This window comes from Pezoporus wallicus, unplaced genomic scaffold (genome assembly GCF_028554395.1).
Source record: "Pezoporus wallicus isolate ANWC-B61680 ecotype Strahan unplaced genomic scaffold, APGP_CSIRO_Pwel_v1 contig_4264, whole genome shotgun sequence".
Taxonomy (NCBI): Eukaryota; Metazoa; Chordata; class Aves; order Psittaciformes; family Psittacidae; genus Pezoporus; species Pezoporus wallicus.
The window spans coordinates 135479-153295 of record NW_026637102.1 but is presented as its reverse complement, the minus strand read 5'-3'; the positions used below and the strand labels follow the sequence as shown (position 1 = coordinate 153295).

At 36.2% G+C, this 17817-nt stretch overlaps 2 protein-coding genes across 6 annotated transcripts in view; one reads left to right on the top strand and one right to left on the bottom strand.

Annotated features, from left to right (window-relative positions):
- The window catches only part of PBLD (phenazine biosynthesis like protein domain containing), a 68063-nt gene that overhangs the window by 34947 nt on the left and 15299 nt on the right, over positions 1 to 17817 (top strand). Inside the window, exon 9 of one of the 3 annotated variants that reach the window (XM_057403248.1) lies at positions 13346 to 13519. The exons of the other annotated variants lie outside the window; for them this stretch is intronic. Within the exon in view, the coding sequence (XP_057259231.1) occupies positions 13346 to 13362 (17 nt within the window). The 3' untranslated portion in view covers positions 13363 to 13519. Of the gene's footprint in view, positions 1 to 13345; positions 13520 to 17817 lie in introns of those variants that run through there. 3 annotated transcript variants of the gene reach the window in all.
- MYPN (myopalladin) overlaps positions 7635 to 17817 on the bottom strand; it is a 73256-nt gene continuing 63073 nt past the window's right edge. For all 3 annotated transcript variants that reach the window (XM_057403236.1, XM_057403238.1, XM_057403237.1), the window contains 8 exons: positions 17044 to 17265; positions 16624 to 16773; positions 15630 to 15709; positions 15011 to 15137; positions 13298 to 13505; positions 12435 to 12600; positions 10059 to 10192; positions 7635 to 7842 (listed from right to left, as the gene is read on the bottom strand). In XM_057403236.1, coding sequence (XP_057259219.1) covers positions 7673 to 7842; positions 10059 to 10192; positions 12435 to 12600; positions 13298 to 13505; positions 15011 to 15137; positions 15630 to 15709; positions 16624 to 16773; positions 17044 to 17265 — 1257 coding nt within the window. In that variant the 3' untranslated portion in view covers positions 7635 to 7672. The remainder of the gene's footprint in view (positions 7843 to 10058; positions 10193 to 12434; positions 12601 to 13297; positions 13506 to 15010; positions 15138 to 15629; positions 15710 to 16623; positions 16774 to 17043; positions 17266 to 17817) is intronic.

Here is a 17817-nt window from a genome sequence, read left to right as displayed (position 1 = left end):
TAGTGTGCAGGAATGGTACTGGTGCATTTCTGCACTAGTGTTGTATAATTCGATTCTGTGGGACATGACAATGCAGTTTATATGTAATTTACATAGAAGTACCTAATATAAATTTCTTTTCAGATTGCGTTTCTTCCATGCAGTGTTGTAATTTACTATGTACTGCATATGATGATAGATATAATTATAAAAATAATGGTTTAGTATGTAGTGAATGGTTAGATGAATGATAGTAAGTTCACATAAAAAGGAATAAACCAATACAAATCATAAAATATTTGTGGCCATATTACCAAAAATTATTAAGAATTGAAGCCAAAGTCCTAAAAAGCACTCCACTGCAGTACATAGTTTGTGAACACTTGCAAATCAGGTCATTGCATCAATTTCTGGTGTTTAATAATGTGGTAAGATTATAATGCCTTTTCTCTTAGATTTGATTGTGCTAATGGAATGTTTTATTGATCTCTATTGATGATAATTAGTAATATTACTAGTGGGAAAATAGTGCTTTTATATAATGCTGTAGGTTTTTTTGTTTCTTGGGAGGGTGCAGTGTTGAGCTAGATGTTGGGATTTCCAATTTGCTGTAGTACTGAAGACAGCAGAGTAGTTCTTTGTAGTGTATAGACAGCTCTCTGTCTATTGATGACTTGTCAAAGCCTTTTGGGGAGTGAATTGGGGTGAGGATGAAGTTTAAACATAAAAAATTCTTTCTGAAGGCAGTCTGAAAAGCAGAAACTATCCATGCTGTTTTGGACTTCTAAACCACAACTGTTCAGGAAATCATAGGTTCATTTTCGTAGCTTTCCTTTACAAATTCCTTAATGACACTTTGTGAAATGTAAATTTGACTGTTTAAGTTTAACTTGGGTTTGATTATTGCTCTCAAATATGTTCCCCACTGGCTGTTTGTGGGGAATAAGGGCTGTGACTGTCTATACTGGACTTTACTGGTATAGGTGTTTGAAGCCCCCTCCTCTTAAATAATTATGGCTGCCAGTGACCCTCCAAATGAAGAAAAAGCTTAGATGCTCAGAGCTAGGTGTGTTCTTAGTGACTGAGTTTGTCTGCTTGTGACTTTTGTCCCACTGAACAGCAGTGCAAACCCAAAATACTTCTATTTGTGGTATCGGTACATTGTAATTCTAAACCTACGTTATTGTGAAAACAGTGGGGATGTGAAATGCTTGCTTCATTAAATATTTGTTGCATACTGCACACATACATGTTTTACTATTGAAATCCAGTGTGAAATTCTAATGGGCTATTTGCGGGAAATTAAACTTTATTCTTCTAGAAGGTTCACACTGCAGGGGTTTCTATTTGAAGTAGCTATGGATACTCTGCTTCTGTGCTTCTTTGAATTATATTACCCTATTCTAACAAGGTGACCAGAGTTATTTTTGAACTCAAAACTAGAGTGACATTTTTAACTGCAGTGACTTTTCAGTGGCTGAGAGCAGAACTAGGATAGCACATTCCTCAGATGTATGTTTGTAATGAAAAGACAGTGGTTTCTTCCTAAGTATTGAAGTCATCAGTGAGTATGTATTAGCAGCATATCTTACAACTTCAATTAATTCCAATTTCAGGCTTCTATTTCCCATTTCACCATTTATAAGGTATTTAGGGCACAGACCATCTTGTACTATACACACATACAGGGCAAAGCTCAGTTTTGGACTGGAATTGTTAAATAGTGCTGCAGTACAAATTCTGAAAAGTAAAAATGCTGCTAACCCTGGTTATACTCTTGAAAGTCAATGACATTACAACTGCTTCATGTAGGCAAGCATGAGTATCATTAGATTTTTTTAGTGAAGTTTCCTATACCTTCTTAAGTAAAACTTCTGTGGTGAAACCTTTGTGGAACTCCTGTAGTGTAATGTGATTCACTAGGCACAAAGAATAATACAATTTTCAGTCAGATTTTTGATTTTCCAAAGTAAGCTTTTTCCTTCAGGTAAGCAGTCTTAGGTTAGGTTTTCAGCTACTTGAGCTAAGCGACATGGATGCAGTTTGCTGTAATTTAGGAGTGAAATTTATCTAGATTTTTTTTTTCCTTTTTTTTAATCCAGTAAGAATTTACAGAACAGCATCTGTTTTCTCTAATTATGTTCAGCTGTTCTATCTCTACAGAATATTCAGGAAAAAAAAATGTACAGAGAATAGACATGTTTATTCATTGGAGAAGCTGTCCAGTGTTTCCTCTACACAGGTATCTTGTAAGAAATATTGATTTGACCTCGTACTTGGACACTTTTAAAAACATGCCTTATGTTTGTAACTTTAACTACATATCAAGAAAACATGGCTTAAAAAAACCCCATGTATAATATTTAAATATATTTTCTACCAAAGAGTACATTTTAATATTGTCTGTTTTTTTTTTCCTGGTTTGTACTTCAGTTTTCATTTGTACAGAAACTAGCATACAAAATATATCATACACAGAGTTTGCTTAAAAAATCTGGATATGTAACTCCAAGGAGTAAGAAGTTCATTTTTGAATGGCTTCCTGCCATTTTTTCCAAGATTTCAGAATGTCTTCAGTATTTTTCCATTTCTTTGCAAAGCTGTGTTGCCTGCTGCTAAGGACTGTGTGATCCTAAAGGATGGTCAGTTTCTGAACAGAATTTCCCACTGGTGTAAATGGAGAACTCCACTTAAATTCACAGAACATACAGCCCACGATTTCTTTGTATTATGCAATAAGTAGTTCTTTATAGCGGACTTGAAATATAAAGGCGTTACTAAAAGCAGCTTGTGTCGCTTAGAGGAAATCGTAAAATGTGTAGTAGCTGCTTTAACCCATGGAGATGTAGCTGAGGTTATCAGAAGAAGAAAGCATAATTTAAAACCAAAGTGAATTGATACGAAGAATTGATCAAAACCCCAACAATGGCATTTCATAACTACCTTCTGGAAGCATAGCTTTTGTATAACTTGACAGTATTTTATTTTTTCTATTAAATATTGTAAGGCCTGTTTCCATTAATCAGCTGTCACAGAAAAGTTCTGAGGATACGTCTGATCTTATTGCACACTGTCAAAATTATTTGAGCACGTGAAGAACACAGTCTTGTATGCAACTCTGAAGCATTTATTGAAGTTTAGGTGAGACGAAGGGAAATACATTACTGAACAGGCAAGTATTTGTTTTTTCCTTTCATATGCACTTAAAATATACTTTAAAGCTGACATTAACATTTTCCTTCCCAGTGAGAATGAAGTTGGACCAAATAAAAAAAATAAAATAACAACTTTAATAAAGAAAAAAATATAAAATAGAATTTTAAGGCTCAAAGTGAACATCTTTGTATTGTAAATAGTAAGGCAATTACAATGAATCACTTCTCAACTATTTAACAGTTAAAATGTAGGTCTTGTTAATAAAGTCTTATGAAGGCATTTTCCAGAAACACTTTTGAACGTGGTAGCATTAAGAACACAGTTCTTAAAGGAATTCTTATGCCAGATCTATTGCTTTGAAGTAACTGATTACTGTAAACAGTTGGGATTGGCAATTGTTTACATAGTAGGATAAAAACTGGAGACTTGGCTTTTCATATTTGAAGTGTGTGCTCTCCTCATGTTAGTACATGTGAGGCATTCGGAAGGTATGCTCCACCTTCTATATGGAAGCAAAGGAATTCAATCCAGCTATTTTAAGCCAGGAAGTCCAACGACGTCAGTGCAAACTGCTGTGTGGTGCTGCTGAGCACTGGGTCTGCACCAAGCTGGACCAGAATTTTAAAGCAAAGATAATACTTCTGCTTTCTAGAACTGCAATACAAAAGTCATTTCTACTCTTCTTTGAAATACACTGTGTCTCTCTATGTAAAACCAGGACTAGAAGGAAACAGGAAACAAAGGGCACTGATTGAGAAAACACTGAGAGGTTACAAACCTGGGCATTTCTGTATCTTACTGATAGAACATTATGCTCCGCATTGTGGTGATTTAATGGACTTTTGGAAGAATATAGCTAACACTGACTTCAGTGGAAGTTCTAACATTAATTTTTCTTGTTGCAGTAGCCTGCCCTGAATAAGAGAATGAAATACCATGCAAGAGTGAAGTCAAATCAGTTATTCAATTAAACAAAAACAATGAACAGCCAAGCTGTTCAGGAAGGGAGCACAGTTACAAGTCTCAAGTGATAAGACAGTGCCATCCTCCACAGGACATGATCTCAGACAGCATCGCATGTTTTGTGACAGCTCAGTGTTGTCTCTGCTGCTTACACAAGCCTTTTTCCCATGGCTTTTCCATCAGTTAGCAGCATCACCATAATTTTTTTGTCCTTTTCCAGCAAGTTGTCTTTGTGATGAGGACATCAATACTACTAATTAACAGTATTTACATCCATCTACATCAGCTTCCTTTACATACACCTTTTACAGGCTCAGTATACGCAGAGGAGAAATGTCCTGTAGCAGTTAACATGCAAAATTACTACAGAACATTTGGAGTCAGGCTATGATTTTGTTTGCATCAGGCGCACTGAAAGTTATTGAAATTACTGACTTCTGCATTATATAGGGAGGTGTGATGGGTAAAGTTTTGATCCTTTTGCTAGTAAATACTGTCAAGGGGATGATATTATAGTTCAGCTGATGAATTTTGGTGATCCGCACTCTGTAGCCTACCTCTCAGGGAAACTTCTGGGGCCTCTTCCTGAATGACTAAGGATTAATCCTTGTTACACAGATGTTTTTGAAAAATCTTTCAACACTGGACTTTGTCCTCCAACTTCCAAAGAACTGAATGTATATTTTAAAAAAGCACTGTACCACTTCATCCTCATCTTGTCAGTTCAGGTTATAATGATGTAAGTTTGGGAACATTCCACTGAAATCATGGAGAAAAGGTTGAAGAGATGTGGTTTACATATTTTCTCTGCGCACTTTGTCTTTTAATTTGTACTGAGTTTTTTGGGGGGGGTGTCTGACTTTGTAAAGTGGGAGAACCAGTAATATTAAAAAGTCAGTATTAATTTATTAATTAATGTCAGTAATATTAAAAAGTATGATTCCAGCACTGGTAACCAGTTATTTGCTAATAGTATTTCTTTTTTTCTAAACTATGTAAAGAACTCTGATTAAAGTGATCACTCTTGTAGCTAGAATTGCCTCACAGGGTATATCCCAGTTAAAACAGGAAAAGGTTGTACTTACTTGAATTCTTAGTTTCTACTCAGTCAATAGGTAATTTAATCCACATAGAGTAGTCAGAGAGGCAGTGGAAAGTAAAATAAATTAGAAAGTACAGAGTGATATAGGTCTGAAGAAACCTCTGGAGGTCATCTTGTCCGACCTCTCACTCCAAGCTAGGCAAGGGAGCCACAGGGGAGTTCTAAGCAGACAATCCATTGACTAAGCCTGTGCTAGGTGTAAAGCCTGATGGCTGATACACAGCCTGGAATACGTTGGATCAAAATGTACTTTTCAGTTCTGGCATGAAATAAGGGGGAGACCAGGTCTGTACATGGGAGTAGAATTTGATCTTCTACTTTCTACTTCCCAACAGCACTGGATTAAACAAGCAAAACTCAGTGACTTACCTTGGATTATTTTCACAGGAGGAGTTACTAATATGGGACACTTTAAATTTTGGGTTGTCCAACTCTGACTCAGTCTAGGTTTGGTTTTGGAATCCCTAAGTCATCCTAAAAGCAACTGAAGGTAGAGGAGCAGTAGGTTCTTTAGCCTAGAAAATCAGACCCACAATGTGTCTTAAATTGGGCACCCTGTAACTGAAATCACTTGAATCAATGCAGAACTTTTAATAGCCATTAGTTTTATCTTGTTTGCCAGGGAGGAGGTACAACACAGGCAACAACTGGTGTTTCTGCTTTCCCGCTGAAATATCTGCACATTGGTTTATTTCCCAAGATAAGAATGGATTTGAGTTTTGTGGTCTGTTTGGTCTGGGGTGACTCTTCTGTGGTTTGTAACAAAAGCATGAACATTATAATGATGGTTTTGTTTTATGGTCTTCACTCAGGTAGGAACAATATGAGAAATTAACTTCCTCCAAACCCTTAGGGAACCAGCAGTTGGAACCAACATAAGCTGTATTTGTAGGAAACCCAATAAAGGACTATCTCTTTCTCAGTCTCTGCCTGTATCCAGTATCCTTTTGCTCTAAAGAGAACTCATTATTTTCTTTGCATATGTGATTTTTTTAAAGTTATATTTTTTATTTGAAAAACTGCAGATGAGGCCTAAAATGAAACTACCTGTTAATTTTTCTTGTACTCTCTGTGACTTTAATCAGGACTTCACTGCATTCTCTAGCCATGGTGAAAGCGGTAAGCAAGAACTGCTTGAAAACAACGTCCAAAGAAGAGGGACAGCAGTAATTTAAAGGTGCAGGAAATAATCTTAGACATTCACGGATTCTAACTCCTGGGAGGTATTAACGCAAGCGTGTAGATGCTAAATATGCTTGTATCAATCATTAAGTGTTGTCACTTAACACCTTCTGTTGCCCTTTCAATAAATTCCCTTATTTATTACTATGATCAGTTATAATAGGGTTTTTAGCTCTTTGCACATAACTGTTGCTTAACTTCATAACTTTTGTATATTAACAGAATTTTCTCTTTATAGAAGGCACCACATTTGTGGTAATTTCCATAATGATGATGAAAATTTAAATTCCACCCGATCATATTTCCTTTTCAGTTAGTTAAAAAATGAGCTAGATGGCAGATGCATTTTTAATTTAGTCATGTTAAAAATGAGGAAAAAAGGTATTTTTTAAAATGGTATTAAATGGTATTTTAAACCCACAAAGCTACAAACTTCATATCATCTGTGTTTGAAGTCAGAAAATCATTAACATTTCAAAGAAAAAATATGAAGCACATCTGGAAAACAGTTTCAGCTATGGGCTCCTGAGAACATGCTTCAGACAACAGGAATTTTGGTTTCCTATGTTAGCATCCTATGCATGTGCCCGGTCCCTTAATTTATGAATCCTTACACCGTGAGTACAGTTCATGGAATACACACACACACACACACACAAATATAAATATATAGAGTATACAGCTGCACCTACATTATACACTATATCTAGTCTTGAGTTCAAAAATTCAAAGATTATTGGTATATTAATATATAAAAATGAGTTACATCTTTTCCCTGTAACTTGTGCTTTGTGATTATCTGGCATATTTTTTAGCATTACATTCAAAGTCTTGTTGTATACGCTCATTCAGGATTATTGTTGTTGTAATTGTCAATGTTTTCACTGGCAGTACTCCAGCTAATCATCAATCCTTAACATGGCATGCTACAGTACAGTAGCTTTAATTCAAGCAGTAAAAGTGGTATTGGCTTTTAGGTGCTGAAAACTATGTTTACTATGTAATTCTTAGCAAACTACACAGTACTGAATTTATTGCACGACACTCCATACCACAATTATCCTGCAGTAAAATAATATGTAAAAGTCTTGTATGATCTGTTACTTGCAACATTTGTTGCAGCAGTACACTTAATTACAAACAAGTTGCTTGTAAACATTGAGCATCTTGACTTGTACGTCTTTTTTGGTTTGGGCTTTTTTTTTTCTGTTTGGGTTTGTTACCCCTTCCCTTCCAACCCCACCCCCCACCTTCTAATATCTCTGCAGGTGTAACTGGAACAATTGTTTTTCAAAGTTCTTCACTCTCCACCAACTTTTGGGTTGGTGATGAAAGCAGCATAGGGCTTTCAGTAGTTGGGAAGGCAGAAAAAATGTCAAGTCCTTGACCCGTCAGGCTTGCATACCGGCTACCACCAGGTCGAAGCTTTATTGGTTGTGGAATTTGATGATGCCACTGAGCTGAAGCAACAGAAACAGAATAGACTGTATAAACCTCTCATTAAGTTAGCAATGAAACAACAGAAATCAGTGCACACAACTGAAAGCTGATTTCAACATCCTTGGACAGAGCACAGCATTGTGGCTCCCTGTTTTAAGCTTTCTTTCTTAAAATATTCATATAGTTTATATGTTGAGTATTTTTGTTGAAGTCCACAGATGGAATTTCATCCATTTCAGTTCAGTGGTAATCGTTACATGGATTTTACTAAGTCCAAAATTCAATCATTTATTCTTTGGAGCCTTCTCCAAAGCTCTTGCAATCATAACTAAAACTGTACCATAGCATGAAGAGAGATGAACAGACTGGACATGGGTTTGATTTTTGATTTTTGATTTTGTGCTACTCTGGTCTTCGGGGGATTTTTCTCCTTGAATTTTTTTTTTTTTTTTTTTTGGTTGGGTGTTTTTTTTGTGTGGTTGGTTGGTTGGTTGGTTGTGTTTTTTTTTGGTGGTATTTAATTTCAAAGTAGTAATATAGGGATTTTATTTAAAGAAGTGATTACAATTTTTATTTCCCTCTACTACTTACGACTAGTTACAAGTTTCCCAGATTTTTTTAAAGATACTGAAAGAAGTGTAATCCAAACACATTCAGCAATTTAAAACTGACATTCAGCATGTTCCCATATGAACAAAGACTGTTACAATTTTGTATGAATATCTAGCTACTATATAATATGTAATAGTTACAATTCTTAAAACACTTCAGAAGGGGAGATTGATATTATCATTGCTGGTATTTATCCATATAAATCCTCCATGTCTGCCCACAAACGGGACAAACATATCTGTGAGCAATTGAAATGAAGGGGTAGTTCAAGAATAAAACTCCAAGAGTAACTTAGTTCTTGAGACTCACAATCTGCTTCTGAAGCATTAATAGGAAATATCTTTCCTTGCTGAATTTTAACCTTGTCTATCTGGAAATACTTGAAAAAGAGCCTCCTTTTTTCTTGCAGCCCCCAGTTTGTTTCTGTGTAAACAGTGCACTTATTATTTACTGTACTTTCTCTTTGCACATGGAATTGCAAATATCAGACCAGTCTTTCAATCCCCCAACCCCATCCATTCAAAATAGCACAAAGAAAAATTATTTCTGTAACTTCTTTTGGTGTATAAGGCTTGTAGAGCCATTAGAAAATATGGTTGGAAACAGGAAGCATTTCATACTTGCCATCCTTTTCCTGTTTCTACCTTGAATTCTTCGTATGAAAATTTAATTTATGACTTGCAACATTCAGATACCTAAAGAATTATTTTTCATTTTATGTGGCCTTTCCTGAATCAGGCTCTCGCTAGCCCTCTCTTGAGCATTACATTACTATTGGCTATATCACCACAAGGTGGCAGAAAACTGACAGAGGTGCTCTGGTGATTTGCGGTTATCTCTGATAATTGAGATACGGTTGTTTTGTGTTTTTTTTTTAAATAAGAAATATAAGGTTGAAAACATGTTTTGTTTGGGTTTGATTTTTTTTTTCTGCTTTGAGGTTATAGTTATAAACCAAAAGTCTGGAGAATAGGTTTTATGTTTTATTATGCCGTTTAAGTGATCAAAGTACTCTTTTGGTCTAGGTAAATTGTCTAAACTATTACATTTTGCATAGATATAGAGTAATTAAGTCATATGCTGTAGTTCTTGAACTGGGCTGTGGCCTCCTGAGTACTAAACAAACATTAGATGCAAACTAGCCTTCATTAATTAGGCATAGTTTGCACCATACATGCTCCATAGAAGAAGGGGTCTACTGTCTTGTGTGCAATTTATTGTTCCATCTCAGGTCAGAGCTGTAGCACAGCATGTGCCAAAGGGAACAGAGCTAAGATGCAACTTGAACATGTTTATTATATTTTTAAGTGTCTAGGGAATTTGGAAGGTAGAAAATGGGAGTAGAAAATATTGTGCAAAATGCTTCCTCTGTTGGTGTTGGTTTTGGTTGGTTTTTTGTTTTACTTTTATTTTTACCTGCTTTAAACTGATGCGGGAGAGCTAATTTGGCCATTTAGCTGTACCATTATGCATCCTGATAACCATATTAATCTGTGGTCATTCTGTGACACTAATTTCTAATCCATGTCAAAACCAGCAATTTACAGACTAAGAACTAGATGAGAAGTGGAACCAGTCAAAGAAAATAAATTCTGATTTGTTTGATTTACTAGCCAATACCTACCGTATATGTCAAGTCTAGCAGTACAAGAGACAATACCAGCTTCGTTTTTTGCAGACAAGGTATACCAGCCAGCATCTGCTTTCTTGGCAGGTTGAATGAGGAGGCAGACATAGCCTGTTGTATCTTGATGCATGCTGGGAAAGTAGTTGTTTTGGAATTAGTATTTCTCAAGAACATAAGCAACTTTGAGATTTTACAATATGTACATTAAATATATATATATAGATAGGTGACAGCTTCTATTCTCAGAGAGGTAGCATTCCAAGACATTTTTAGCCAGTAGATTTGTTTTCAGTATAGCCTCAGCCAATGACAAGAGTAATTGAAATTTATTCTTCCTCCTCCCAGTTGCGCAAAGCCATCCTGTGACAGTGTGAGCTAAATTGTTACTCTGTATATTTTAATATTGGAACTTCTTATTGAACTCAACTAAACCCATGCAAAGCTGCCGTGAAGTCATATTGTATTTTTTCCTAGTTTAGAAGCTAGAAGAATAATGTAACAAAATACCAAGAACATTTCTAGAAAGTTGTGATATTCTTCACAACAATAACCAGAGCCACTCATAAACTTTCTCATGGCACCCTTTTCCATGAGAAAATGACTGAGTGGCAAAATCCTAGATTTGTTTGGCCAACGCTCTAAAATAAACTTGCTTCATTATTCCCTCCTCTTCTTTTGCTCTTCAGTGATCTCAGACTTCCTGGCTGCAGTTTCCAGGAAAAACTGTTTGGTAGTATATCGAGAACTGAGGCTCATCTGCTCGATAGGCTGCGGTTGGTCCTTATTATTAACCCAAGTGGTTCCCTCATTATTAAGGAAGAGCTGGGAGATCAGTACATCAAAAAGTGGCAGGAAGTTCTGAAATTTGAGGTTTTCTTTTCTTATGAACTAGAATGAAAAAGCAAACCAAGTAGCCCTGATGAAAAAGGGAACATTCACCATTTGCTCTCTGCACTACATAATTTGCCTTATGCTGAGGGTGTACTAGTATAGAAGCTTATGCATGTCCACACCATGATACAAAAGAGGTCTCTCAGCTTTAGGCAGGAAAATAATAGTGAGCCAAGTTAGGGACAAACAAGGACAATGCTGGCCATCACTCACACGGACCTGTGCAAAAGCACTTGAAGCCTTTGGGGGCAGGCAGTCTGGTCATGACTGGCCAAAATACCAGAGTTGTTACAAACCTGATGTTATCTCCTAGCTTTGTGAGGTGTGGGAGGTTTCCCTTAGATATTTCTCTGCTAAGCTGAAGCAAAAACTCATTTTCTAATATATATATTCTAATAAATATATATTTAATTTCTTTCTGTGAAAGAACTGGAAATGAGGCTTTTAACTACAGTGTTTCCAATGTGTATAACCATAATTCCTGTGAAAGTACCAGTATTTGAAATATATCCTTGAGTAATATGCTTAGAGGCAGAGGAATAGGCTACAGGCTGTAGAAGATCAGGGTCAGGTGGACTTTTTGCAGAGGGGCAGTAATCTCTGAATGGGCACAGGGAGTCCACTGAAGGATTTTCAAGTAAGCTTGAAACACACCTTGTGATAGGTGTGCATTCATAACAAGTGCTGCTGCGGAGCCAGATTTCTTTACAGAAAGCCTGCAGAATATGCATGTAAAAATATAGTACTACTTGAAGCTGATCTCAGAGATCCAGTGACTCAAAATCCAGTCATTAGTTGAAGCCAAGTGAAATAAAATGTTAAAAATAAGAGTTATGTTGAAGTAGAAATCTTTAAAAAGGAAATGAAAGCAATTAATTTCTCATTAATTACAGCCAGGTGCATTATTTCATCAGCTTTTCTTTTGCAAAACCTAAAAAATAGCAATGCATTTGAATGAGAGATCTGATCCCAAACATTGTTCTATTTTGTCAGCAGGGATCAAAGTCTTTGCCTATGTTTGTGACCAAACTTTGATATCAGCCTCTGTATCTGATATGCTAAACTCTTTATTATTCCATTCTCTGGGGCATTCACAACCATGTTCTAACTGTTTTGAGTTTGAATTCATTCATAGAGCTAAACTGAGGAAAAAATAGTTGAGAGAAAGAATAAGTTGCTAAAATGCCTTAAAACACCCTATCATAGTATCTTTAATAAGAAGCTGCATATGCTGTGTCAGGCCTATGGCCTGAAAAGTCTATCACCACTCTCCAAATCAGTGGCAAATTATGCTCCATGCCTTTATTCTCAATCAAGGAAGTAGGTATTGTTCACCTCACAGTGAAGCCAGCTTTTAAAACTTTTTGTGGGTGAAAGAAGTTGTTTTAAGAACACCACCACCAGTACTTATAACACAGGTCTTCAAGTAAACAGTTAGTCCAGACACAAGAAACTCCAAGCATGGGTATGATGGTGCAGTACCTCATCCTCTCTCTATTTGATGGGATGGTCTCATTATCCTTCTTCCAGTAAAATATGGGGGGTGGCATTCCCACAACTCTGCACTCTAATCTGACAGGGTACCCTTCAGGAATACCACAGTTCTGAAGCTTCTCCAAAAACATGGGGGCTTTTTTCACTTCCTTTGCTGGAAAAGTAAAAAGAATTATTGAACAACAGATACTTTATTGTTTGTTTCACTTTAGAACAGTATGGAAGAACATGACCAAAAATTATTCTCATGATATCAAAATGGGTTGTAAATTTTTAATGGGATATTGGAAGGAAAATTAAATGCCATGACATAGCCTCTGTAAGGGACCATAAAGAAAGTAATAGGCAGAACTGATGTTCATAAAAGAATGTATGCATATCTAATGGCTCTAAACATACTACCATTGCAGGAAACTAATGTCAGATATATGAATTTCAATATCTCACACCTTGTAAGGCTTTACTAAAGAATAGTATTCAGATTTGTATTTTTCTATTTAAAAACATTTTTAAACTAATAAAATTGGGACTGAAACCTAGGAGACCTCAACATATATTATGAACTTAAACCCTATGCACTTTCTGGGGAGAATTTTGTCATTTTGCCAAGAGAAGAGATAAAGTGATGATGAGACAGAATTACAACCGTCTGTTAATAACAGGAGTGCATCTATTGACTGAGCACCAGGTCTGTTTCCTTCTATCAGATGAGTTTCATAACTCTTGAACTCCTGATCTCAGTGGATTAACTATTTATTTATACTTCTCTGTAGGGAAACTAAGCAAGGTACATTTGAAGAAATATGCACAAATAACTTCATCATTATGACTATTTTTTCAATGATTCTTACCTACAACAGTGAGCTCCAGACTAAATGAATTTTGTCCTGTTTTATTAGTGGCAAGGCAAGTATAAGTTCCAGCATCATTTTGTGAGAGAGGATCAATAAGAAGAGAGTGGACTCCAGTCTCTCTGACCAGCATCTTATGGGTGCCATCTGGTAGTACAGGTTTGCCGTTCAGAAGCCACGTCAGGTCTGGAGTTGGTAATCCACTAACCTAACGGACAGTGAAACAGACAAAGACAAATGTCAAAATGAGTCAAAACAGTAGGTAAGCCTTTTTTTTTTTCTTTTTTTTCAGATGCTATCTGAATGATGTCAAGGTCTAGAACAGAAAGACTGGGGTTTGTTTGGTTAGGGTTTTTTTAATTTCTCAGCTTCTGTTTTCTGCTGATTAGTTCCAAAAGGGAGAAATCCAGAAAATAAGCAAAAAATACATGAAATGCCTACCTTTTTCTTAGTCGGAAAGGAAGATACTTGGTTATATATCAGAGTCACAAAAGACTCCTAGTAATCTGCTAGTTTTCTGGTTTGTTTTTTTTTTTGTAATGCTGAGTATAAAACCCCTGGATCTAAACCACTTCAGAGTTTAATAGAGATGAAGTGTTTTACACAAATTACTTTGTTTCATAAATTTGATGAAGAATGATATAGTTCTTTGTAGCTGCTAAGCTTACATGCTTTAAAACACTACAGATTAAATATCTCTTAGAAAGCTTATTAGGCTGTATTATAGTCTTAAAGATCTTTCCAATCGATAGAAGTACTTACTCATGTCTAAAATACTGCTTTCCAAACAATATTCTACAAACCAGAGAAAGAGGGAAGTGGAACTTGCCTGAACGAGGACTGCTGTCTTCTAGGTTTGTGCAATACCAGACATGCTTTAAAGGCTTCATAAGCTCTGCGAGGATAGCAGAGCTAAGAATAACAAAATTCTTTGGCATGCTCCCTAGTAAGCTTTTCATTGTAAATTAGTAGTAATGAATCCTGTTCATCTTCAGGACATTAACTTGTGCTTCAGAGCTTCTACCCTCTTCAGGGTAAGAGACATTCTGGAGTGTGGAAGAGGTCAGTGTCAGCACTACCACCTTTGCTGCACTAGTGGGACATAGAAGTACTACTAAAATACATTGGAGCAGATGACTTTCTTAAAGCTTTCAACAACAGGATATTTCCTGCATGTACTCTAGCCTCTGACAACTCTCTCAGGTCAGGATTTGAATCTGTAAATGGGGATCTTTCTGCATCTGTGCATGCCAGGGAAGCATAAAATTAACTGGGCCCTGTTCCCTCTTTTCAGGGAATATTAACCTTCACTAATTCAGTCCAATACAATGGAAACATTTGTTTGAACAGAATGCAACATGCTGAATCCTCTGTTTCTCATGGTTTTGTGCTATTCTGGATTATGTTCAAGAATCTGATAATGGAGCAGAGTTCAGACTGGTAAAGGGCACAGTGCACATGTCTAGTAATTTGAACAACCTTGTAAGTAAGACTTCTGTTTCTGGGGTTGTGTTTTCTATGTTCTTCATTCCGTATAGCATGTGTTGAAAAGAAATACCATGAATCATCTCAGATACAATGGCAATAAGAAATAATTTTTTTAAATGTAGCATTAAAACTTTAACAGGTGTTCACCCATGCATTAAAAAACATGAAAATACCTAGCAATCCATGTACACAGGTAGAGAAAGTAAGAATTAGCAGATGAAATACCTTACAGTCCAACCTACAAAGTCGACCTTCATGTGCTACCATGTCACCTGGAGCCTGTAGAAAGTATGGCCTGAAAAAGCGTTCTTGAACTGCCTCTTTGTCTCCTTCTTGCACCCGAGATCGTGTTCTGCAACACAAAAATTGCATGTATATGTTTGGAAGGCAAAGCTTTTTCCTAATGCTTAAAAAGAGGAAGAAATTGTCAAAAAGGATGAACAGATAGAGTTAAATAAAAGGGTAGAAAGAAATGGACTGATTGAAATTAATACTTGCATATTTTCCACTTAGAAAGATTACCAAATTAACTACATCATGTAGTTATCATTGGATTCCCAGTCTATCCTTCATTTCTTTTTGCCTTCTTTTAGCTAAATTTCATCTTGCTAATCCATCCCTTGCCTTTACTGCAACAGTTAAATAAAATAATACTTTACACTTAAGCTTTCCTGTATTTGAAGATGACCTTCAAAAATACTACATTCTACAAGTGAACTTTTGGGTCACTTCCATTTTATCATTGAGAACTGAAGTAAGAGTGCATTAAGGTACAGTAGCTAGTTATTTTGAACACCTTCAGTAAGAAGCATAAAGAGGGTCTGAAGGACTTGTCTTTTTTTACCTGTGAGGCTGAGCTGTTGATATTCGGCCCCGAACAGGGATACTCTGAACCATCAAGTGGCCTGAACAACTGATTCTCCCCTACAAATTACAATGGAAACAGGATTAATAGTTGGTTAATAGCTTATTTTGTGTAATGTACAAATATTTATCATTTACAATGGAATAGGATTTATTTTATAAAGTAGCTGAATTATAGTATAAATATTACTTTTTCAAAGCAAATGCTATTATCATGTGGTGGAATGCAAGTTAGGCAAGGGTTTCTTTGTGTATCTAGAGCAGTGTGTTTCTCAGGCTCTTCAAGGCTATGGCAATGTATTTAGCAGTGGTGCTATGTAAGCCAGCCTGAGCAGTGTCTGTCCCTCCTTGTTCGTTCCTGCCACTGTCTCTCCACAGGGACTAGCATACATGTTTGTGCAGTCACACAGAAACTGGAAAGTAGTTGGGCTGAAATATAATTTTAAAAAAAAGGAAAAATTCAAACTGGAACAAGTTGCCTGATCTACTTGAGTGTACTGCTAAATAAACAAGTTAACACATGGGGTGAAGGAGAATGGTATTGGGGTATGAGACTATTTGCAGATCTACATTTTTGCATCCTAAGAATAGAATAGTTGTGTTTAGTAACACTTCCAAATTCGATGTAACTCTTTGTTTCCTCTTGCTCTATTCTTTCTGCCTGATATATGTCTGTTTTCTCACCACATCTCAAAAGGTAGCTGTCAGCAGCAGGGATGGTGGGGTCAGAAGGTAGGACAGGAGTTACTAATGTGAAAAAATATCCTTAATGATTTGTGACTGGGATGTGTAAGAATAGGGCAGTAGTTTCATCATTCTTCATTACATGGTTTCCTCTCTTAACCTCTGAAGCAATTTGATTTTTGATAGTCACCACTCAGTGTCAGACTAGGTGGCCCAATCTCTGTTCCTTTTAACATATATTAGAAAAAGATGAAACAAGAATTTTTGTAGTGGAAATTCAAACACCTTACTTGTGGGTTTGCAGCCATAATTGTATAGTTGCCATCATCATCATTAGTGGAAGCTTCAATATGTAAAGAACATGTTCCGTCTTCTTCTCTGTTCATTTTGAAATGCGTGTTTTTCTTTGAAATCTGCTTGCCATCCTTGAACCAGTATACCTGTAGTGATCAGACAACCCCCAGCGACTTAACACTTGCTACCTGTAGTCAGGAACTTGTGAGGCAGTCCATGCATTGCATCAAGGCCTGATACATGCTCAGAAGAACATATTTTTATTTTAGAAAGTCACTACTTTCTAAAATAAATAATATATTATTTGTTTTAGAGCTCTTTCCAGAGATCCATGTTCTTAGGAATGAGGCTTTCCAGAGGGACGTATAGAAAATAGCATTTTTACTCCTTTACCGCTAACAGTGAGAATGACCTACCTTGGGAACAGGTATTCCAACTATTTTGCAAGTGAATGTAATCGGAGATCCTTCCATTACCCGAAAGTGCTTAAGTCTCTTATCAAATATTGGTGCTATGTATTTGCCTGTAGGGATTTCCTCATGTTGGACTTCATCGTCTGATTCATCCACGGGGGTACGTTCAAGGCGAAATTCTATTTCATTCATCAGCCTCTGCTCAAAGCTTGAAATCCTGTATTCCTGTAGAGTGAGAGAGGCACGGTTCTGAACAAGACAAGTTGTGTTCTGTAGTGTTTGCAGTTGTTTGCCCTTTTAGACTAATTTTAAAATTAGTGAAAACAAAAAAGCCTACATAAACTAGGACATATTGAAACAGTTTGAATTTCATCTGCTGACAGAGATTCTCATAGCCTCTTAAATTTGCTGAATATAACTAATGAAACTGAGTTTTTTCAAAGGCAGTTAAAAAATCAATCATGTAATTGCTCCACCTCCCTATGAAATAAATATACTCTTGCACACTGTTGATCAAAAAAGATCATTAAGGTATACCACATTTTTGAGGATTTATTGTTCAAATATTAGTCATCTGCTAATTACAGAAATGAAAAGTGCTATATATTTCAATTCAGAATTAAATAAGGAAAACTATACCTACTAAATGAGAAAGCTAGGAAGAAAATGAAATATTTTCTGGTAATTTGCCCTCAGGTTAAAACTTGACCAGATTTCTAGCTGATGTAACTGAAAAAGCAGAACACACCACATCTAAATCCTTAGAAGATTAAACAG